At 37.4% G+C, this 25211-nt stretch overlaps 1 protein-coding gene across 1 annotated transcript; it reads right to left on the bottom strand.

Moving 5' to 3' along the window:
• Positions 1-4312: 4312 nt before the first annotated feature.
• Positions 4313-15515, bottom strand: LOC118790118 (galanin receptor 2b-like). Its single transcript, XM_036546951.1, has 3 exons — positions 15413-15515; positions 8758-9146; positions 4313-5075 (listed from the first exon to the last, which is right to left on the bottom strand). Exons 2-3 carry the CDS (start codon positions 9129-9131, stop codon positions 4313-4315), a joined length of 1137 nt encoding a protein of 378 aa, XP_036402844.1. The 5' UTR covers positions 9132-9146; positions 15413-15515.
• Between the last annotated feature and the right edge of the window lie 9696 nt (positions 15516-25211).

Genomic DNA, 25211 nt, shown 5'->3' with positions numbered 1-25211 from the left:
GATGCTGGGATGTGGAGACTGCCTATATCCACCCCTACCACAGTGTACGTAAATCAGTTTGCTCTACTGCTGTGGGTGCCCAGTGATTGTCAAGGGATGACACAACTGGGATTGAACCTGGGCCAGATGGTCAGTCAGCACTTGAGACAAGTGTCTTGTCGACTGAGCCACTTGGGAGCTCCAAGAGTTATTTATTAATTTTTTTTTTTTTTTTTTACAAATTCACCCTGGGTCTGCTTAGATGAGCAAGAGCTTATTAACTTTATGAGCTGTGGAAATGCATTTAAGCAGCTTTAACAGGTTACTAAAGTGGTATATATATATATATCATATATATATAAGTGGTCATATTGACTGGGACTGCATACCCTTGTTAATATCCTTGTTAATATCCTTGTTAATATCCTAGTTGTTTCAAGTTCTGGTTGGAATTAGACCTTCAAAAAATAATTTTACCACATCACTTTTTGGCCAAAGGGAAATCATCATTGGTATCTGGAACATAACAGATGTTGATCTTTCCAGCAGCAGCTTAACTCTTCTTGTAAATTTTGACGTAATTGGCACTAATATTCTCCATCAGACCAAGAATAAAGAAATAATTTGATGAGTTTAACTGATACATAATCATAATGTCTTCATTGCTGGATTCCTAATTCATTACCTTTCTCATCTGTGGAGTCATCAGACACAAGAGCAACATCCCTTTCATTTTTTCTTTGGTTCAAAGGAGGGAATAGGCTTGACTTGCTTGCTTAGACTTACTTTGCTTTTTTATACTTCACACACTCCTTTCCTGGCACATTCCACCCTGGTTTGTTGTCACTTTCTGAAAGATTTTTCAACTCACAGCCTCTCAGGGGTGTTTGTAAGGATTGCTGTCTTACTTCTTGTTGTCATGCTGGCATTGATGGTGGTTGGATATCATCTGCAGGGAATATTGTTATAGAGTAAAGTTGCATGATATGACATGCCCAGTTATATGTTTTAGCCAATGGCCACTATCAAAAAAACTACTTTACACATTTACATTAAACTGCTGCCATGCCCAATCACCCTATATTGAAACTAAAATAGTGACACTACCTTACATAAAAAACAGTGTAATCTCTGTTTGATCCCCTTCAGTTACAGTAGACATTTGTCATAGTAAAATTGCATGTATTTTTTATGCACTTATCACATGCACACTGATATCAAAACCATCAAGAAAAACTGGTGTGTCTAGTTTCTTACATAGATCACACTACATAGTTAATCTTGTAATGGGAACAGGGAGGTTGCCTGGCAACAGGGGGTGGTTCATCTTACCCACAGGCTCAAACTCCTGAACCATAAACCCATCACTTGCCTAGAAGACCCTATTCTTACTTATATTCCCCAGACTGCTTTGTGCCTCTTTCATTAAAACATCCCTTTCTTAATGTGGTTCTCATTCTCCTTTTGAACTGGCTTGTTTTACACCTCTTAAAAAATAAAAATCCTGATTTGATCCCTCAAACCTGCAACAATACTGCCCTCTCACATTGTTTTCGGTTCAAAAACTCTGAAAGCGTCCTTCTCCAGCCTGACATTTCTGTTCAGGATTCATTAATTGAATTGTTGCAACCTAGACTTCTTTCTTCTCACTCAATAAAAGTGCTTCTCTGTCAGTTTCATTGCTCTTGCAGTGTATCTGTCCTCTGCAGTAATTCCTATAACATTTATGCTGTTTTTGATAATGTAGAGTTTTCCCATGTGCTCATTTTCTGCACTGGTGTACTTACAGACTGGAATGGTCTGCCTTCATTATATCTAGACCCAGTCTAGATTAACACAATAATTTCAACGAGTCTATTAAGGTTGTCCACCGACATGGAAGCCTGTCATTTTAGGTTTTCCTAATCATAATATTCATACACTAATTCATTTTTCTCAACATATTCTGCACATCTACTTCAATATTCTGCTTTAATATGATACCAAACCCAAGGTTTTTCATAGCATTGAGTTAACTGTTTTCTATATATTTATAATATGTATTTTTTTTCTCCTGGAGCACACTTTATTTTAAGGCCTACATGTTTAAAACAATCTATACAAATTCTAAATGTTTATTAAATAAGTGTGACTTATTTTTATTAAAAATATAATAAAATTGTTTAGAGTGAGTACTGAGTTTACAAATAGGAATTCCCATTTTTTATATACCACCATATTGCTTTGGGAAAAAGACTACCGGTTACTGAACTGTAAATTTCAACATTAAAACCTGACATGAATGAAAAAAGAAAAAAATCTGAACATTCCAGAGGCACATTTTATATGACTTCTAAATAATTTCAGAGAACACAATAAGCAAATCCAAAACTCCAGAGCAGTATTTTGGGATGTCGCAACTGGGAAAAAAATTACAGTTCCATAAAACATTTTTTTCTTGTATCTCATTGAACTTGTGCTGAGTGGATATAACAATAATGTGACCATTCATTTTGCAGTTCATTTTTTCAGTCATAATTAAATTCATTAAATTAAATTCATCTGTGTATTATATATGTTTTACTATAGATTTTTGTTTGGTAGTTATTGTTATTGTAGGCATCTTTTAAATTACAGCCAGGTATACCTTGTGACCTCTAAATGAATTAAGGGAAGTGCACTTATAGTTTAACTATGAAACAGGCTATGCCTATCAAGTTTAAGATTGATTTCCACATCAAAAAATTTTGTGATCACGTGAAAGAAAATGATCATGAAAAATAGCCTCTTACTTCAACATTGATGCAACCTTTGGCAATATTTTTGTATGCTGACATGTGTCAGTTGTAGCAGTGAAGTGCCTCCATTTACAAATAAAAAAATACGAAGAGGCAAAAATGTAAACGGTTTGATAACTTGGCAGAGGCAAGAGTATAATTATTGGTACGTATGTGGATTGATGATAAAACAGGTGAGGTGAGGGTTGCTGTATATCTGAAGGGATCACACATACCTCAGACCTATGTACACACATTTTTGTTGAAGCGATTTTTGATTTAGTTAACAAGTATAATTGAATGTTGGAGAAAGCTACTCTTCTTATGTTTACACAAGCATAAAGGCCCTATGAACTGTTGAGAGAAGACATCTATCAAACCTCATACTGATTTCTAATTACTTCCATTCCCCTGAATAACAAAGCAGGATTGCATTAGCCTGGGGACTGTTTGTGGGGTGTTACCACAGATCTGCATCAGAGAGTCATTCTGATTCAACATTCATCACTCTGCTCCGTTTGTTGTGGAGCATAAATTAAACATTTGCTGTGTCCACGTCTTTTCTGCAGATTCTCTTTAGCTTAACTACCGCATTCTCGGCGTTATACAGGTGTTCTCTTCACTACCTCAGTTCTACTTCCCTGGGTCTGGGTCTCTAGGGTTTGTCAGTGTGGACTGGGTGTAAACTTTTTTGATCAGCTCAGACTCAGGCAGAGCATTCACTGTTTAGTTCTAATAGGTCTCTTGTGTGTCTACTGGCTGCCACCACAGAAGAGGATATTGCTTATTTAGGATACACTGCTTTTAGATGATGAATGAATGGATGGTCAAACACAGCTTTTGAAAGCCTGAGCATCTTGAAGTGCCTTCTGTGGTTTAGACTATGACAATGAATAAATATAGAAACCAATAACCCTCTCCACAAAACATGATCAGACTACACAGATTCAAATTAGAATGACATTGAAGATATAGCTGTTAACCCTCCTATCATATTATGAAGGTAAGAAAATCATTCAACTTCTCTGCCATGACTATAATCACATGTATACTGATGAGAAATTACTTTATTGATGAAAATATTACACACTCATATATACCATATCCATCAAAACAATGACTAACAATCATTTAGGTTATATACTTATACTGTACAAGCTTTTCCCATTGAAGTGATTCTGCCAACAATAGCAGCATGGAAATGCTGAGCAATTTCAAAATGCCTTTGTATTTACATAACATACCAATCAACGCATTTCATTCTTACAATTGCAATTGGATTATCAAACCTGTGTTAATGTTCATAATTATAAAGCGAAGGTTTAAAACAAATAAGACCACCATCAAAATCACATCTGATTTATTAAATTAAGCAAGTAAATTGTCTTGACTAAAGTGACTCACACTCACAAAGCACAAAAGAAGGAAAACAGTACAGAATGTTCAGTAAGGCTACTGTTGTTGCAACTGTTGTCTATTTCTTCTTTCCTATCAAAGTAGTATGAATGACTTCAGTCCAGTAGTAACCTATAAGTATTTTTTTTCTGCAGGATCCTGAACGCTCCTTTTGTGTTCATTCAAGACTCCCGCTGGTAGGGCAAGGTGGCTGTCATCTTGGCCTCTTGTGCAACGACAGGAGAACGGTTACCCATTTCACAATCATTCTGCCGAGCATTTTCTTCATTCATCTGGGACACCTCTGTTGACCCAGCTTCAAATCCGGGAACAGTGTTGGCCACGTGCACGACGTGCACCTTGTTCCTTGCCTTTTTGCTCAGAATGCAGCTGAACACCTTCTTGAAGCCCTTGCGGAAGTGCTTGGACACCAGGGCGTAGACGATGGGGTTGAGGCAGGAGTTGGCGTAGGCCATGCAGTGGGAGAGCAGCCTGAAGGCATAGGTGGTCTGGTTGAAGGGGAAGTCTCCGTACAGGTAGCACAGGATCACCACGTGGTAGGGCAGCCAGCAGATGCAGAAGAGCACAGTGACGATGATGATCATTTTGGTGACCTTGCGCTTGGCCCTCTTGGACTCGGACATCCCGTCCAGGGGGTCCACAGCTGTCCAGAGGTATTTTATGGTCCGGGTGTAGGAGAGGCTGACGATGAGCACAGGGATCACATAGCCAAACACAAAAGTACAGGTGTCCAGCACTTTGCGGTTATATTCTTCCCACCCGGGAACGCACACATTGCCGTTAGCAAAGTCAATCAGGTCGTAGTAGCTTAAGTATGGCCCTGCGAAGACCAGAGACAGACCCCAGATGACTGCCATGGCAGCAACCGCATTACAAGGTGTTCTCAGTTCTCTAGACCTCAGAGGATAGCGAATTGCCAGATACCTGCAAAATAAGGAAACCAGTTTTCACTTTAAACTTATACAGTGTACAAACACAGATGCACATATCCACCCTGACATGTCCAGATCAATTTAATGTGTCAGTGTGACAGTGGGAGATATCATGATATATGCCAAGAAAAGAAAAAAAACTGTTCCAAGAAAGAGGAACAGTGGTCCTAAGCTGAAGCTCACTGACAGGGATGGATGGACACATAGAATAGTTGATAATAAGCAGAAAAACAGTGCCCTCAAAATTACCACAGAACTCAATTCACACCTTTATAACCCAGTCTCAACAAAACTGCATGTCATGACTTCACAAAGCTGATATTTATGTTAGGGCTGCCATTCAGTAACAGCTTGAAACCAAGGACAGTGCACAACAATGCATAACCTGGCATAATGAGTGTAAAACCTGGATTTGTAAGCAATGAAAGAAAATTATGTGGTCTGATGAGTTATTTCCCTCTTTTTACTAAATTTGGACAGGTTTAAGTTTGGAGAAAGCCAAAGGAAGCCCTCAACCCACATTGCCTATTTACAACTGTTAAAAATAGCGGTGGATCTGTTATAATGCAGGCAGCCATCTGACGGGAGTCAGAGTGTCTGATTATTACCCTGCATGGTAGAATTATGGAATACAAGGAATACAAAGCCATTTTAGGCAACCAGATACACCCTTTGGCGCAGACATTGTTTCCTCCTGATGTTCCCATATTTCAAGATGATAATGCTCCGATACACACTGACAGATGGTTTCATGAAAACCAGGATTAAGTCAAGCACCTTCCATGGTCTTCCCAATCACCAGATCTAAACATCATTGAACCTTTATGGGAAGTTCTGGAATGTAGAATGTGGAGTAGATTTCCATCACCTTCATCTCTCAAGGAACCGGAGTCTTTCCTTTCCATATTGAAGAATGGTCTGATATCCAACTGCAAACAGTTTGCAACTTGTATAACAGCACGCCAAGGACTGAAGGTGTTCTGAGGGCACATGGCAGCCAAGCTCTTTAACACTTTATATTCATATATTGTTTGGTGTTTCCATTATTTTGTCTAGTCCCTTTATGTGTACATATGACCCAGCTCATTTTCTTTAATTTAATATAATTTAATTTAATTTACTTCAAAATTCTCATAATATTGTAGCTGATCATTAAAATGTTTGTTTTATATTACTGACACAATTAATTTCTCAATACTACCTGCTTAATTTTGTAATACTGCTGAGGGGTTAATCTTAAAAGTGTGTCTAGCGCTTTTATAAAAGAAAATTCAATGTGTGATGTTCCCCTCAGCTTGGCAGTAACATCATAGCTGCAAGGCATTGTCACACTCGATTGCATCCTTAGCGCACATTGATATTTTTTATAACAGGGAAAGGATTTTCTTATTCATCTCCTTTCTTTTTAGGGCATAAACAAAATTAACATCAATCTCAGTTCGAATGCAAAGCTCATTTTTTCCTCATTGCTGCTAAAATGTCACACAAATACCCTTGTGAGAAATGAATGCAACCATATTGAAATTCTTCATAAGTGCTTGCTGTGCTCTCCAGTCTAAAGAAGGAAATATGATTTTATTGCAGAGAGCCCAATGATTGGCCCCAGAGTATGAACATTGTATCTTTTGGGGGGTTGGGAAATGCCTCTGCTTGGACTTGGACTCAGTTTTTCCTTCCTTTAATATGAGTTCAGGTTGTGGTCTTCAAACCCTCTCTCACACCTCCAGCATGCTACAGCTACATCCAATTTCCCCTCAAATTCACAACCGTTTGTTTCAATTACTCATTGATTGCACAGGCTGGGTGGGAAACCTCACATAGGCATTACCCTTTTGCACATTTCCAATATGATATTTTTTTTCCTCAGTGTTGTCTCAGCGTGCTTTGGCTATTTAAATATGAAAATTGCCTTTGCAACACAGACATTGCAGTTACCCACATTCTAGTACATTATTGAATGTGTGCTTTTGTGTGCAGATCCAAGTAATTGAACAATTTAAAGTGCAAACAGGAAGGTTGACTTGTCAATGGTAAATAAAGCAAGCTTGCTTTCACCATGTCCTTCTGAACATCTTAATGAACTGTATACCCCTGTGTGCAATTTAAAAAATACTGTAAATAATAAAGATCTGATTTTTGCAAGGATCAGGGTTTGCCAATAAGTGAGCACACTGTTCCGTATCTTCCAGGTTATCAGCCCTCAGGACAATGCTGAGTCACTCACTCATCTTTATCAAGTCTCACACCATTCAAGTGAAACATTTTTCCCCCAAATGTTCTCTGCAGGTACCTTTTATGAGGTGAACCTGAGCTTCAACTGTGATTCGGTGATAATGGGTAAATTACAGAAGATTGCTGGTTGTGTTTTCCTGAGGGAGTTCTGACGCAGAAAAAGTTATGCCGAAGTCAAACTGGAGATGAATCAGTGATAGCAATGGATATGAATAAGGCCTCACAGGGCAGTATAAATGACTAAAATCCATTATGATTCTATAAGCAGATACAAATGACTCAGCAAATACTGAGGTGATGGATCTTTAAAATACCAATATCAGTATTGCCTTAGGTTTTTTGATCCTCCACTGATATTAAACAAATTATTTTTCCATCTGCTACCCTGCAGGGGCAATAGACAGTGGTATTGAATTGGGGTGACGGATCCTTCTCGTCTTCAGAAACAGTAATTGCATAGTTTGGTGATGCAAACAATGTGTGAAGTGAAATAAACCTTCAACCTATAATTTGGATGACTACACATAAACAATTTAAATTGTCGTTTTTTTTGTTGCAATTCTTAGAACAACATACAAATGAGTCCCTCTGCCATGACTCTCCTCATCTAAAATTTGGGTTTGATTCAGTGTTAAAGCAAAGAGGTTCAAACTTTCATTTTAATAAGATACATGACATCACATGTAATCGGCCAGATAATTAATAATATAAGATCATGTACTGTTACTAGTTTATAGTTAGCTAGCCAGGTACTTCTGATGAACATTTATCAAACAAAATTTGGGTGTATTATTTTGCAGTGTTTTATCTTACAGTGTCAATGGTAGCATAATTTGCAACCATCTTCTTCAATAATGTGTCTGTTTGAATACATAGTTAGTAGGAGTTGCATTTAAGAAAGTGATAGTTTTGATTGTTTCTGCATTTTAGCATATTGCTGCTTGACAAAAAGAGCACACTGTGTGTAGTAATAAATCCAAGCAAAAGAAAAACCCAGCTCCTTAAATTGTTACTGTAAGATGAAGTGAAACCTCTTTGTAGTAACATTAAATAACAACCTCACTTTTCCCTTCAGAATAAACATTTTGAATTATACACGGCTCATTCTTTGTCATATCCATATATAGATTCTTTGGACTCTTGGCTGGATATTAGCAGAGACTGAATAACCAAAATTGTAGGCATTGTCTTTGAAATACATGGAAATGGAGTTTTATTTTTGTTTGTTTCTCATGGATTTATCATGGGCATGTCCTGCAAAACATCAAATTGGCACATCCTCTACAACAACAGATCATTTCGACATTAAATATTTTAAGCCAAATACTATACTGGACAATATGTAGGCTGTCAATTTTCTGTCCAAGTGCTGTAACAACAACAGCAAAACCATTTTTTTTTCATTTGGTGTGAGAGGCAGCTGTTAGAAAGAAGTAGAATACCTGTCAACAGAGACTGCGGCAAGCGTGAAGCTGCTGGCATACATGGTGAGGTTGATGAAGAAATGCACAGCTTTGCACATGAAGGAGCCGAACACCCAGCCCTCCAGGGAGTAGATGGTGGCCTGGAACGGTACACAGAAGATGATGAAGAAGAAGTCGGCCACGCTGAGGTTGAGGATGAATAGGTTGGTGGTGTTGTGTCCCATCTGTCCATTCCTTAGGAGCACTGCCAACACCAGGCTGTTCCCAATGGTGCCAAGAAGAAAGATGAGCGAGAACACCACGGACACGATCATGCTGGCTGGATTGAACTGGTAGTTCTCCGAAACGTTCCCGGGCCCTCCGATCTTATTGAAGTCCTCGTGATCCGCCATAGCTGGCTGGCTTAGCTGGCGTAAACACAGGAGATGTTATTAGGACCAACCTGTGTGAAACAAGAGAATTTGTAGCTGGTGATGCATGAGTTTATTAACTCTGTTGATAGGAAATCACCTAGAAAGATAAGCCTTTAGCTCATTTATGTGCAAATGATCTGAAACAGCTCAGGTAGTAAGCGTAATGTATATTCACACACATATTTCATATTCTCCTGATGGTAAGGTGGTTAAAGGTGTGATTATGTTTATAGAATCTACATATTTCCATTCTGTATGCATTTTGATAATGTGATTATTTCTCAGTCTTCTAATTATTGTCTGACACAGTTCTTCCTTGGAAACTAAATCTAGGGACATGACATGATTCTGTGAATACATGATCTCCACCAGAAACATTTTACTCAGACTGGAACACAACATCTCACAATATCATAACAAAAAACATCACGTTGATGATCAGTAGGGATCACTTTTGAACACAAATTTTTATAAACTGGATATGATCATCTATCTTGACCCCTTTGAATTGGAGACAAGCATCTGTTTTAGCTTGAAAAGTAAATGAATAGCAGAAAACCTTTTAAGTAAAAAGATTATAATAAAAATAACTGCATACCAGTAAAGGATGAGCAAATGTTTAAAGTATTTTGCATCATAATTTTCATTGAACTGCTACATGCAGAATGGAATGTAAAGTTTTTTTTATGTATGTAGTGCTGCATTCAAATTGGCATTGGAACAAACCAAGCTTATATCCAAAGAAACAACTATGCATAACTATGATGGGTGTACACAATATGGTTCTAACATAGTATGTACAATATTACATAATGATGATCATGACCTAGTATTTTGAATGTGAAATTGCTTTAAGTCAACCAATTGTCAAATTATGTTTAAAAATATTTTAAAATTTGTTCATTATTAACTAGACATCCTACCAAACATGTTTAACAACATGTGGGATAAAATGCTGTATTTGTGAACAATGGCTCTGTGCAATGCTATTAAGATTGAAGTACTGTATATCATTTAAATATTCTTTCAAGCAGAAAAATATACAATACTTATATTTTTTCATTTCCATTTAATTAGGAGTATGAATAAATATGTAGGGCACTGTACACATACACACATTCACAGTTGTCGTTGGTTTTTGACCAAACATGTAGTCACTGACTAACCACAATTCATTTTACAACAGGAGAAAAAAGGCTGATTGCACAATGATTCCCTTAATGATTCGTAGGTGAGCATCTGAAGAAGACGAGCTTCATAAATTTTAAATTGTAAAGCAACAAAGCAGCAAAGCACTACAGGAGCCTACACAATAAAAAAGATCACGTCTTTTCAGCTGCTTGCCTGTACTGTTAACTGCCATGGGACATTGAAGCAATCTGATTGCCCTTTTATCAGACAAAGGAGAAAAAAACCACAGCTTGTAGGTAATGCCATGAAGCAGTTTTGTAAAGAACCTAAAAAACAACAATGATAAATAGTTATTTTTTCCATCAATGACAGGTGGCTATGTTGCCCTGAGGTTAATGGACAGTAATTTTAATTCTGAGAGAGTATTAAGAAATAATAAAAATTTGAGGACCAAAACAAGGTCTGATGAGATCTTTTGAAACTCAGGCACACCACTCATTATTGTTTGAAGGATTGAAGCATAATATATCTATATATATATTGACAGACAGAGATTCAATTTCATACGGCAAATGCAGAGAAAGGCTGCCAGACCAAGGGAACTGCCAGTCTGCTCCTGGCTGGCATTGTGACATGTTTACGATATGGTCCTTATTGGCTCAAACATCTCCTTTGAACACCATACCGTACATGAGTTTAAGCTAAAGCCTTGCAGTCCTCCTTTTTTGCTGCTGTTTGACTGATTCATTGTTTGCTGTCTCTTATGAAGTCTTCAGAGAGACTGACTGCTAGGAGCAGATTCTGTGCCCTGGCTGATGGTTGAGGCAGCTCAGTGATGTGATTACCAGCATTGCTCTATACCCTCCTCAGAGTTGATTTCATCATTTTCTTTCTGTCTATTTAAGGTATCAGATCATTATCCTTTCAAAAGACAGAGAGTGCTGAGGATATTGATGGCGATAGATAATTTATACAGTTGTTTTTTATCACATCTGCTGGGGAGCTGTGTTATTTTTTGCACTGTAGGTGCTCCATGTTAGGAAGTGCCCCACACTTACTTTATCCAAGCTGTGTGATGATTAAATATGAGGGTTTCCCTGGTGTTCTGGTCAAATTTGACCAATTTACAATAATTATGTCTGAAAATTTTAGTTTTTTTCATCTGAATAGAATAAAACGCCATGACATTGTCCACACAGACCACCTGACAACACAAAATAAATTTAATAAATAATATTATATAATAAATCATAAATTTTCATTAAATATGGGGGGTTTTATTTAACTTTTGTACATCTGTGGTGTTCCTGGTCAAAAATGACTTGGCCATTGGAAATTAATAGGTGAGGCTACAAGTAGGAGAAAAAGAGAGAAATTGAGAGTTCAGGAGCATTTCCATCCATGGACATTCCAGATGGACATGCTGCCACTCCATAACCTCATATGTGCATGTGTGCATACACACACACACACACACACACACACACACACACACACAAATGTGAAATACAAGGGCCAGAACCAAGGTGTTTGACAAAAGGAAGAGGTGCACACCGTGGGCACCAAGAGATGTCAAAACATTGTGTGTCTAAAATACAGTGCACACATTTGCAAGGCACATGCAAAACCTATCACTTATTGTCAGTCATGTACTCTACATGAACGCACATAAAACCATCAGGTGATGGTTGATTGTTGATTGATTGATTGTGAACCTTGTTAATGTTTCCAGTATAGTTACTAATGCTGTTATTGTTTTCCTATGTAATGTTCTGCGATATGGCAAAGTGTTAATGTGTAAATAAGCTTAGGCCTATGTCCTTTCTTTACTAATAATGTCACAATGGTCAGATGTAACCAGGAACACCACAGATATTAGTTTTTGCCACTTTTTTAAAAAATTGAAAGGGTTTCCAAACAAATTTCCTTGTTAAACATTAAAACTAGTCTATGATAAATAGCGCAATATGTTTCCTTTGCTATTTACAGTCATTTTATTTTATTTTTTAATTATTTTATTTTATTTTATTTATAGTCAAAATAATCCATAAATAATGCTACTTTTACTCAAAAACGTGTTGTATAAGCTCAGGTCAATGAGGCCTACTGGCCAAAAGTTCCAAATAGAAATACAAAACCTGTCATAATTACTAGAAATAAAGTTTATAAAAAGATCTAATGCAACATCTAATGATAAAATATGCATAATAAAAGATTTATAAACAGTTATAAGGGGTCAGTCATTTTTGAACAGGAACACAAAAGTAGGCAACATTAAATGAACACAACACAAGGGTTAAAAGACCCATTCAAATATTCAATTTATTCTCAATATTCAGTTCTTTGAAAATAGAAGTACCCCTTTTTAAAACTGCCTGAGTGAAAATAAAACAATTCCTAGAGAAATTTATTAAATTTAAATTAGAGCCCTTAAAGGGCATTGGTATCTGTCAGGGAGCACAGGCTAGGACTCAATCGCAGACCCAAAAGAGCGAGGGTTTCCGGGCAGATTAATGATAACACACGGCAGATCGAAAAACCAGTACACAGGCAGGGTCAAAACCAGAGAGGCAGTCCAAGGGAAAATCCAGAAACGGGAAAGTCAGAACAGGCAGGGTCGGTAAACGGGCAGGCACAATTGGGCGAACAAAACAAAGCGGCAGGCAAAAAACGAATCAAAAACAGGCAGGTCGAAATTGGCAAACAGCAAAAGACGATAAACGGCGGGGACGAAACAGAGAGAAACTACTGCTACGAACTAGCAACGACTGCACAACAAACAGGGTATATAAAGGGACAGTCAGTGATGAGGGGATGAGATGCAGGTGTGCAGGTAATCAGGTGGAGACAGGGCGGAGAGCAGGGCAGGGCAGAAACACAAGGGAAAAAAAAAACAAAAGCACAAGGGCTAGGGGGTGGGAGCACTGACAAGTATCTGCTGGATCCAAGCTGAAGACTTGCATTTTGTTATTCTACACTCTAGTCTCTTGTAAAAAAAGACAAAAATGTATGACCATTTTTTTCAGTGGCTTGTATTATGAGCATTTCCTCAGTAGGAAGGTCTGTTGTTTCCATTTAGCAGCAATAGCGAGGGGTACTTTGTATAAAATAATGACCACTATCTGTAATTCCAGCTTTGACATTTCAAATCTTTAAGAATTGCCTTCAACAAGTATCTACATCGAAATGAATGAACACATAACATCAGCTGACATATTGAAAACAGGAACCGTTTCGGGCAAAAATGAGAGAGTAGATTATATGAAAACAAATACGCAGCCTCACCACCTGTAAAACACAGGCATTTTGTCAATGTAAAACAGTATATAATTGCTTGTACTATTGCAAGCCCTGTTTGAAATGTATTAAGCGTTTGAATTTTTTGTTTTGAGAAACAACGTGCAACAAGCTCTAGTGCCTTTATAAGCTCAGGCAGTTCAGTGTTATTATTATGAATGCTGCTGACCATCCTGTACATGGTTGCAGCAGACCACAGAGGCAGTGAACAGTAGAGAAACTGCACAGGCTCATTATCTGGCCGCTCATATCACTCCACAAGCACAACAAATCCCACAAATACATGTGGTTGAGGCAACATATTAGGAAGCCAGCACAGTGAAGCGCCTCACAATAGCCCCAGACGAATGCAACCTGTGGACAAAAAATGTGGGATCAAAGCATCTGTATTGTTTGTGTAAAATCCTAAAGCAAGTACACCATCTTTGGAGAATGGAAGCTATGTCATGTGTCTTTTATTACCACTGTGTTGTCACTATGATAATTTGCATATCATCTGCAAATATCTTACATCCCCTTTCTGTATTAGAAGGCAAAAACTGTGACCCACTTATGTTTTTGATGCACCTTTTCCTCTAAAAACAAAGCCTGACCTCAAAAGATGCTTAATCACATAAGAAATTAGGATCTGACAGGGCTTAATGGTATAATTCCTATATGTTCAGTGTGGCGTCTGTGACATTTGCAAAGCCCCTTTACTCTTGCAGCATACATGTGATGAAGCCATTTCAAATCCTCACTTTATCTTAAATGCATTTTGTAAAGCATTAGGTTTATAACAGGTAGACAGAGGGATAATAGTGTAAAATGTTGTTTCTGACAGCAGTGGGGTGATACAAGCCTTTCACTGTAATACATATCTGACACTTGATGCTGCACGAAAGCACACTTTTATTTGTTGCTTCTAGATTGCTCTTGTACAGGTATCAGAAAGCCTGCCTGGCATGGAGAGTCTGGAAGACTCTGCCTGCGAAATGGCTGAGGTGATATACAACTGGCAAGCACCTTTAACAAGGGGATGCTCACCATTCCAGTACACGACTGCAGCAGTAAAAGTGGACATCTTTTACTCCATGTGTCCGGTCTATCGCATACCTGAAGAAAGGTTGCGGGGGTGAACAGTGATACATCGAGAGGTACAGGGGTGACGATACAGCTAATATCTTTGCGAAAACACTGTTGTCAAGGGGATTGAAGCTCTACCTTTGAAGGTCTTGTTCTGTTATCTGAGGTTCATAGGCACATGCGTGCACGCGTACACATGCATTGTGAAGGTGGATAATATTTGATATGTACATAATTAATATCAAAACACATTAAATATAGCATCCAATATTTATGCAACTTGAAAAAGAAAGAGTGGAATTTTTAGGTATACAATTTAAATAATTGGAACTAATCCTAATGATCAGTGACAATAAATTGTAAATGAAACTATGCAACATGGATAAACCATAAATGTGACAAACATTGAACAAACAAAATGAGAGGTGTAAATGTTAACACATTAATGGTTCTGTGAATGGGCTGAAAAAGTTACGATAGTGCATTTTATGATTTTGCAAAAAATCTCATTTTGTACCTCCTACTCAGAAAATGCATGCAAATGTTATCAGACATAAAGAGGTATCAGTCATCTTTTCCTGATGTCTGTGATATTGGCTTTCCTTTTCCTGAGGAGAAGTAAAAACATTTTGGAAAAAATCATGTTGGTACTAGCACATTAGATAAAGACCTAATAGTGTGGTATCACAGTGGAAACCTCGAATTCCATCTAAAAATCGAAGTCTCTAATTCTTTGATTTCTTCCAGACAAGCCAGTCTTTACTCACCAGGTTTATAGATCCACCAGATTTCTGATGTTGCAGGTCCCTAGTTCACAGTTCACAGAAGTCTTTCATTTCCCCTGACACTTCCTACAATATGTATAGTATGTAATCCTTCCTTCCAATCCAGCAGGCACTCTGAGCCTCTCTCCCACACTCAGCCTCTATGTCTGTCAGCACCCTCTCTCTCTCTCTCTCTCTTGTCTTGCCTCTCACGCATGAAAGCTCCACCTCCCTTTTACTTGATTTAATGTTCATCCTCTGCTACAAGAACAAACTGCAGGTGTATGGACCTACTCAAGCTGCATAGATTTCTACAGAACACTGCTACAGTAATTGGGAGGTAGGCTTTTTTGCATGGGGATTTCAGCCATAAGACATAACAAGCAATATTGAACAGTTATATTGCAGACCTCCAAGAAGCTGTTAGAATAATTGACAACTCTGCCTGCTTATAGATTGTCCCAGAGGAGCTGACCTTTGTGTTCATCAAATAGCTCTGCATGTCCTTACTCTAGTGGTTTGTTCAGCTGTGGGCTTCACCACAAATGGGGCACATTCTTGTCATTTATTCTTATTCCCACAATTCCAAATATTGCTTTACTCATTTGACAACCCTCTGCATTAACCACCTCACATTTCAGGATTTCACTTGATTTAAGATTTGAATGTATAAAAAGATGGAAATAATGCATTTGTAATTAGGTTTCATTGGTAAACCATGAATGCTTTATAAGGCACAAGTTATGCTACTGTGGTCAAACATGTTACAAATCAATATTATTAATGCACAATTGCTATTACAATAGTAGATTCAATAATAAAGTCACTCAGCAGATTGCTAGTTTATTACTGTTGATCGTATTAAACACAATAGCACAATAGCCAAATAATTTTTAAAAATGATTGTCAATATATAATAACTGTAAAGGGCCAATGATCTGTTAACATTCTTCAGCATCTCTTCCATTTCTCTCTAAATACCAGCTTCAATAGGCTAATTTGTACATGCTGGTATTACAGTAAAGAAGGCAATTGTGGATTTGGGGATCTGAAGTAACTTTCCTTCACAAATTTGCTCAATTCCTATCAAATCTTGTCATTGTGGGTAAGGTTGTGATTTGCAAGGCCTATTAATTTATATGAAGCCTGCATCAGTGATCTACCAAAGATGACTGTCATGTGAATTTTTGACTCCACTGGCTTTTTAAAGCATGTAGACACATGTTAGGCCTTGAAATCGACCTCTGTGTTGACATAGAAAATTGTGCATTATGTAATTGTGCATTATGTGATTATTTCCAACAAAGATCTATGTATCACTCAAATCATGTGTCCCCCAAAGCAACATCATTACTTCCCTATTTCCTTAGCTGCGCTTGAAGCACCGTTATGTTTCCAAATATTGTTTTGGAATTCAACACTCTAAATTCCCTAGTATGTCTTCAATATGTCTTCAACAGCACTTTAATTGAAAACAATTAAATGAACTGTTTTATGGAAGAAATAAAATACATAAGCGGTGATATATTTATCCATCCCTCACCACTCAGTCTGTGGGAATGCACCAAACCATAGCAAGCCCAAGCACACCAATGGCCATTCCACTGGCCATATAATAGTCTCAGAACTTATGTAGCAACCCGGTGGATATTTTCATTTATTGCGCTTTGTCTCCTTCCATTATACTGTTTGTTTTCGTTTCCTGTTTTCCTTAAGTTTTTTTTCCTGTTTTCCATAAGGTCCAGTGCTTCATGAAGATCCAGTTAAAAAAATGGCAGGAGTTAATCCTTTTTTATACCTTCCCTACTCTTAATCAATGTAATGTCCCACCAACCTATCCCACCCAATCTTTTCATCCTTGCTAAACACATTTCACATGATACAAGTATACATTAAGGCTGTGAAAATATCTTTGATTTTCACACGCTGACAAAATTCTTCTGACACATTGACATTCTCTTTAAGAGCTGATGCTAAAAATTAATTCCTGGTTTACTACTGAAATCTGGAGTGTGTGGCCTATGATTAATTCATGCCAAAGGCCAACTGTTGCATTGCAGCATTGGGAAGGGAAAATGTGAAACATGTGCCTTGGTGCCCATATAATGTAATCATTCAGTTGTTAATTATCTGTAATATAATTAAAAGCCTGGAGTGGACACAGTTAGATGGCTTCTTTTTTCATTTTGCTTACTGACACTTCTGGAACTGCAGTTGTAGTATGTAGGTCCTAATAGTGTTCCATGACACACACCTGGTTGTGGACTTTCAGCTCTGTCTACACAGAGCTAATATAACTGTATTACCAGTCTCTAGTTCAAAGAAATTAGCCTTTCATCTACAGTAATCCCCTCTGCCACAAGGGCCCATTGTCACTGGGTAGCATCTGGAGATGCTCCCATTACTGACAGACTGGGAGATAATCCTGCAGCAAAAAGGAAAAAGGACAACAAATAGCTCGGTACACAGAGGCATTTTGTATATCTATGAAAACTTTTGAATATACCATAAGTTTATACACTTTCAGTTTGGTTTAAACAAACAGTGCTGGGCTTGAAATTAAATACTTGTCTATCTATCTCCCGGTGTGCACGTCTGCAAAATCTAATGCGGCTTTCTTAAAAATGGTCCTTGAATAGCCTTGAAATATATTAACTGCCCTAGTCAAACATAAATAAACAGAAATTGGTTTGTCAATTACAGATGATGCCTTCCTTATCTAGCAACACAATTCTGTTATCTTCTGATCCATAGACGAAGAAACATACAAGCATTGCATGACTTTGTTCACAGCAGTATATGCTGCACCAAAACCAATCAAGACTGATAAGAATCTCAGAGATATGACTAGCTTTGGACAACTAAATCATTTTTCATCACAATGACTACATGAAATTAAGAAATATATCCTAGAGTCTACGAACATGAGACTTCCTGAGATTGAATTTTCCACCTCTGTGCACTCAGATATAGCAAAGTGCCCTCTGTTTACAGAATGCATGCTCAATGACAGTTCTTCTTACAGCACAGTGAAGTCTGAAATCTGAATGTGTCTTTTCTGAAGTGGCTGCAGGTGTCGGGGTGGGTGAGATCTCAGTGGATTCACAGGAGACTGATCAGCCTGCCCCCTGGACGTTAGTATTACCTGAGCATTCAGCATGTGGCAGCACCCGTTGGAAGAAGTGACATGGTTGTCCTGAGCTGCCCTCCATGAGCTCCCTGAGCTGTGTCTCAATCTCCTCTACTCTTACAAGCCCGCATTCATCTGCTTTAGGTCAGGCAATAATGATGAGTCATTGCAGCTGTACTTCAGAGTTAGAGCATTTCATGCTCCTTTAGAAAATTCAGCTGATACCTTACAGGGAACAGCAGTTCTTTTACCATGAGACAGTACAGTAGCATGCACATAAATTGATGATGTTTGACAGGTTGTTAAAAGCTGAATTCAGTGGGAGTGTGGGAATTCGGTGATGTTGCCATTACTGGAAATGTAGTGCTTGTTGGACAAAAACATGAGTGAGTGAGTTGGGATATATTAACTGGTATGATAAAAAAGGCATAGCACAGAGATAAATGATAAATAACATTCAGAAATAACTAGATTGTCAAAAAATATCATTTGATTATCTCTAGTTGGAGACAAGCTATTTCTTTTTCTTCTTTTTTATACACTGCCTTGGCCCTTAGGGCTGTTTGTTATGTTTATAACTTCTTTGAACACAAACAACAGCATGGAAATGGAACCCACATAGGTTTCTTGAACTCATTTTTTCTAAGTGTTGACACTACAACATATCAACGTCTGCTATTGTTATTATACAGAATATACTGAATTTTAAAGAACTATTATACAGAATTATAGCCAGCATTGTGTTTTTATTTATGCAGGCTATTGGGAGATAATTTCCTCCATATGTGGGTGCTGCCCATAATCATTTGTCGGTAAATAATCAAACTTCTATTCAGTAAGTGTGGCAATGGAAAATGGGACAACTCCTGTTTTCTGCCTTCATGTTACAAGTGTGACAAATCCTTTTATCATGTTAATTTGATGTGTGTTTATGACCTGCTCATTTACATTACATTACATGCATGTTTACATTATATTTACACTATTGCATTTAACATGTGTTGACACTGACTCAATAATGGAATGTCAGATGTATGATTTTAGTTGTAAAATCTCTTTGGTTGTGTTGTCATTTGATTTGTTTGCCTTGCATGTTTTTTATTATTTCTCTACATATTTCTATATCATTGCTCTGTTTCTTCGGCACATGTTCCTCAAATTAATGCTTGCAATCTGCTCAGAAATAAAGCTTGAAAGTTCATACCTCACTTGGACTTGCATACAGTCTGTGAAGTCAGTTATTCCTTTTTTTGAAAAAAAAAAAAAAAAAGGTATTCCCATGGATAATATTGTGAGACAGATGCTAAGATATTGAAATCTAATGCTCTGTTAAGTTCTATTGCAGTGACTGTTTTGTGAACTGCAAATGTTTTGTGAACATGTGAACTGATGTCTTTATGCAGCAGTGGGCAGTGTGGTGTACTAATGATCCTTTCTCCAGCACAGTGGCCAATTTCCAAAGTATTAAAGTACACGACAAATGACAGGCTTTTGTAGAACACTCCTTTGTGTAACTAAAAGTCCACATATTTTGCTTTGCTGTTATCAGTTTGTTTTTACTGTTGCACACATTTTAATTGCAGAGTCTTCCATAGTGCTCAATCCTTCATAAAACACATATCTGTCATTTTTAGTTCCAGTTATAAGTATCCACATACCTGCCAAGAGCCCAATCATTAGTGGTTCACAGTTTATCCTCTCTGCAGCATGGCATAAAAGATACTGCTAGATCTGAAAGTATAAAACTACTTAAAAATAGGATATAGATTTATGTAAACAGGAGTCCAGATATTCACAATGATGTAATGAGGACTGAAGTCAGTGAAAGAAGTTACATTTAAACATGGATTTATGTGATTGTGTGGTAAGTTTTTGTTTACACTTAGGTTTTGTTGTCTTGTTCTTTACCACATTCCCTCATGCTCTTGTCAACTTAAAGAACCTACCGCACAAAAGGATGACCAAAATGTACCAGTTCTTTCCTTAGCTGCATAGAGATAGAAAGCTGGTAGAGTTAACTTATTATCAAAATATTGCTAATGTACAGTGCTGGCCACTGTTGCTATGTCCAATTTCGCAGTCCAAGTTTTAAGGATTAATTTTACATTTGGAATATGATAGCTGTTACACTGTCTTTGATAGCTTCCAGAAAAGCCTCACATCAATAAATCATTCTACACCTCAGTATAAAATAACAGTAATAGTCAAACTTCATTTCTGTCCTTAACTCATATGATGTCAGTGCCCATTGTCTGTGTTGGGCACACCGAAAATACGATTAATCCACATGGTGGCTGAAATGAAAATCTCTCAGTGGGAAGAATCTGGTTATGGCTTGTGAAGCTTCACACATCGGTGTATGTGCTGGAAAAATGACTCAAGGTTTTATGACAGTTTCCCCAGCAACCAGATAAAATTCATTTTAACTGCACACAGGATAGACCCTTCCGATCTCCAAAGCCTATAGTCCTATGAAGAGAATCCATTTCAGTGGTACAGCCCACTGTATGCCCACAATATGCATGTTTTCTTCCATGCCGTGCTGATTTCACATGCACATTTAACAGTTCTTTTTGGAGCTGTACTTTTAAGTCTTGCTGTAAAATGTGTTTGGTTAGTTAGGCGTATTGAAGAATTGATCAGTTACTATTACTAAATAGAGCTGGCTCGTTTTTGCGTGCAAGGCTGTATTTTATTCTTCAACCGTGTATTCTTTTACTCAAAACAGTCGTGGAAATTCAAAGACCCCCACCAACTCATTATTTTCTGAAACATGGGGCAATGGGTTCTCTCAACTCTTATTCATACAGAGACTGTTTTGTCATTACTTTGTGCAAAATATAGAAATATGCCTTTCATTTTCAGTCATCTGCTGATTTATTCCTGTTAATCAAGGTGTCCATCACTCATGCTCTTGAAAAGACAATGTTTCTTGCCTTAGGCCATGTAACTATATAACATTAATTTGCAATTTGTCAAGCAAAGAAACAGATGTTTATAATTGGGTTAACAATAATTTAATGTAATTAAATTTAAACTCAATTTCAAAATAACAACTGTAACAGTGTTACTGACCAATTTCTATCATTTGAAAATGATTTGAAAATGATAGAAATTGGTCAACCAGTGCGTTGTCTGTTTAGAAATCAGCATAGGAGAAAATATTTAAGAGAAAAATGGTTATCACGACATCCAGCCCTCACCACACCCACAGGTAATACTGTCAGGTGACTTAATTCATTTATTAAGAGTGTGGGGTTTTCACGGATTTGTGCTGGAGTGATGTACAACACGTTTTATTTAATATTGCTCAAGCGCCTGCATAATGCTTGGTCATTGCTTTAAGTATGTCTAAGTAGGGCCATTAATCTCGTCCGTGTCAGTAAAAGGTGAATCGGGGGGAAATTGAGTTTATTATTATTATTTTTAACCACAGATTTAGAAAGTTGAATATAGAAGCTCTTTCAACATGAGTTGTGTCAGCGGAAGAAGGCATGGATGGAAATGAGTTTAAACTCAATTTCACATTGACACTAGGAAGTAATTTTTCACACAGTTATTGATGCATGAAAAGTCCTACCAGAACTTTAAGCAGAGGCTTTGGAGTGTTCAGGACTACATTTCAGACAGGTACATTGCTGTGACCATTTCATAACCACAACCATGACAATGACCACACACTTGGTGAGCCTTATTCCACAATTCTCACTGAATGAAATTCAGGCCTATGATTTTCCAGACAGAAATACTTTTATAATATCAATGTAAGGTTTTGTGCAAACAATGCTAGCAGCAGGACACACAATATATTGGACATGTTAATTGAAAAAAATCTTTTGCCATAAATACCACATTTGGTCTAGCACAACATATTTTTTATTGCTGTCCATATATTACATAATTATGCATTTTTCTTTCATATCTGCTTTCAATAAAGATTAGTGCCGAAATTCCAATGATGGTGACAAATGTTATTTAAAAATATATCATGAAAGTTGAAGATGGCTGGAGAGCCAATATGTTACCAGCATGGCTGAAGATATAACAATAATGAAATACAGCAGGAGCTTGCATTTTAACAATGTTAAAACAACTGTGAAAAGCACACTGGAAATGATTACATTCCCAGTGTTATAAAATAAAAAGCAGACCCTTAATTAGGCTTTATTTCATATTTGCATAAAGTGTCATATTTTGAATGCAAATTGCTTGTTTGTCTGAGCCATTACAAAGATTAGCAGTATCACTTTGAAATGGAGACAAAAGGCTTGCTGATTCCCTGTGAATTATTAACTTCTTGCTTATATAATTGAGAGAATTGTGGCATTTTCCTCTAAACAAAATAAACATGATTGATGACTCAGGTCATGCCATTTTTAAATGACTTTGTCTAATTGACATATTTGGATAGAATAAACACATAGAATGAACACATAGAATACAAGGAAACAGAGAACTTGCACTTATATCACCATCATGGTGGACCTCAGTATTCATTGCTTCTTTATTGTGTACATCATGTACACATTATTACATGTATGCAGATATGAGGATGGTTCAGTAATGTGACCTAATAATTATGAACCTTATCATTGGATAACATCTGCTGTACCACTTAAGTAATTCAGCCAATTGTTGATCAATACCCTAGGAATAATGTATATTACTTCTTAAGCAACATGCTAGTAATGTTTAACCCCCTCAACACCATGGAAGCAAACAGCCTTTTCAAACTTTACATAACATTACATAACATTACATTCATTTAGCAGACACTCTCATCCAGAGTGACTTCCAGCACAATAGGATATATATATATATCGAGTCATGACATGTATTGATTCAAGTTGAATGAGCAACTTGTAACCGAAAGGTTGCCGGTTCGATCCCCGCTGGGACACTGCTGCTGTACCCTTGGGCAAGGTAAACTTAACCCACAATTGCCTCAGTAAATATCCAGCTGTATAAATGGATGACATTGTAAAGAACTGTAACCTATGTAAGTCGCTTTGGATAAAAGCGTCTGCTAAATGAATAAATGTAAATGTAAATGTCAAGCCAGCCTAACAACAGTCCCAGATCAGTGAATGTGAGCATAACACTATTCAAGTCCTGCCCTAAGTTAACTTGTGCAACCTGAGCAGACAAGGGATGCCAAGTATGCTAACATACATCAGTCACTAGATCACATAATCCAAAACACATGGCAATATTAAATTATTACATATAAAATAAACAGCAAGTACTACAAGTTTCAGGTGTTATGGGGCAAGGATTGAGGTGGAACCAAGAGGTGGGTCTTCAGTTTGCATTGGGGGTAAAGTGGTGGGTAAAATGGTGTCTGCTATAGTCTTGCGCTTTTAAAATAAATGTGTGACTTGCTGCATAATTTACTGGCAATGAGAAATTCTACAATTAAACATGAATGTAATTGTTTCTAAACCATAGAGCCTACTCTGTGTGTGATGTCTGAGCTGAAATGACATAAATTCTCCCTGGCTGTGCATCAGAATGAGTTAACTGCACAAGACAGACTTACAACAACTAGTGACATTCATGAGGATCAAGCACTGGCAATTTTCTGGAAAGGAAAAGTGATATTTGGCAAGAAGAAGTGTAAAGAAATCTGTCCATAGATCATGCATTTCTTCAACACCTGAAATTACCAGTGGCAATAAACATTAGCAGATGTGATGAGGTGTGTGAGGTGAAAATATTTCTTTACTAAATGACAAAATTATCACCATGGAGAAACATTACTGTAATCAGTAGATTAATCACTTCAAGCCTGTTTTATGTCTTCAAATAGCGAGAGAGTCTTGTATGTGGGGAAAAAGTACAGCTGGTCCATGACTGAACACCTTCCGCTTTTACCAATGAATTACTGTCAATACTTGGTGTGGCAGCCATGTCAGATACATGATCAAAAATGAAAGGTGACTGGCATTCTGCTTAATGCTACAACCAATGCAGCACAGAGCTAGAAGTCTTAATTCTTGTATGCCTGGGTGTAGATCTGATGCCTAGTAAGGCGTAGGATGTAAGTTAAGACCATTCTCCATGGAGATGTAAATTAAACTGAATGAAAATTCACAATGCATCTGCAAATACAAAGGCAGCAACGCAATGCTTTGAGTACAAATTTAAATGAAATGAGCAGGTTGGGAAAGAATTATTCAAAACTGAAACAAACCATTAGATATTTATTCTGACACACAGCTTTAAACTCAATAGAAGGGATCCTGCAGATGAGCTGTACTCTCAGTTAGAGTAGGTGTTCACTTGGAATGGGGTGCTGCCACTGGCCTTACATATGCTGATTTCCCTCAGGTTTTATGCAAATGCTGCATTTTAACATGAGCAAAATGTTTAATTTGCAGAAACCCACCACATGCTGCATGATCCACTGGCTACAAGCTCTACCTAGCAACAACATTTTAATACATTTTTATTTACAAGAACGCACCATGCATGCACCAGACCAACCTTGTTTTAGGTGAATTATTTTTGGTGTGCAGCTGGATAAGAAACTTGGGTGTACTAATATCACACAAGTTGTGATTTGCAAGGACATCGGACCAACTTTTTTTTTACATCTGGCAGCTGTTTCCAGTCCCTAACTTACTAGTTTTGACAGGATTTTCATTTGAAATGATGTGCCATGGATAGATA

Source organism: Megalops cyprinoides, chromosome 1 (assembly GCF_013368585.1).
Source record: "Megalops cyprinoides isolate fMegCyp1 chromosome 1, fMegCyp1.pri, whole genome shotgun sequence".
Taxonomy (NCBI): domain Eukaryota; kingdom Metazoa; phylum Chordata; class Actinopteri; order Elopiformes; family Megalopidae; genus Megalops; species Megalops cyprinoides.
Note: the sequence above shows the minus strand (reverse complement) of the source record. Positions and strands in the feature narration are given on the sequence as shown.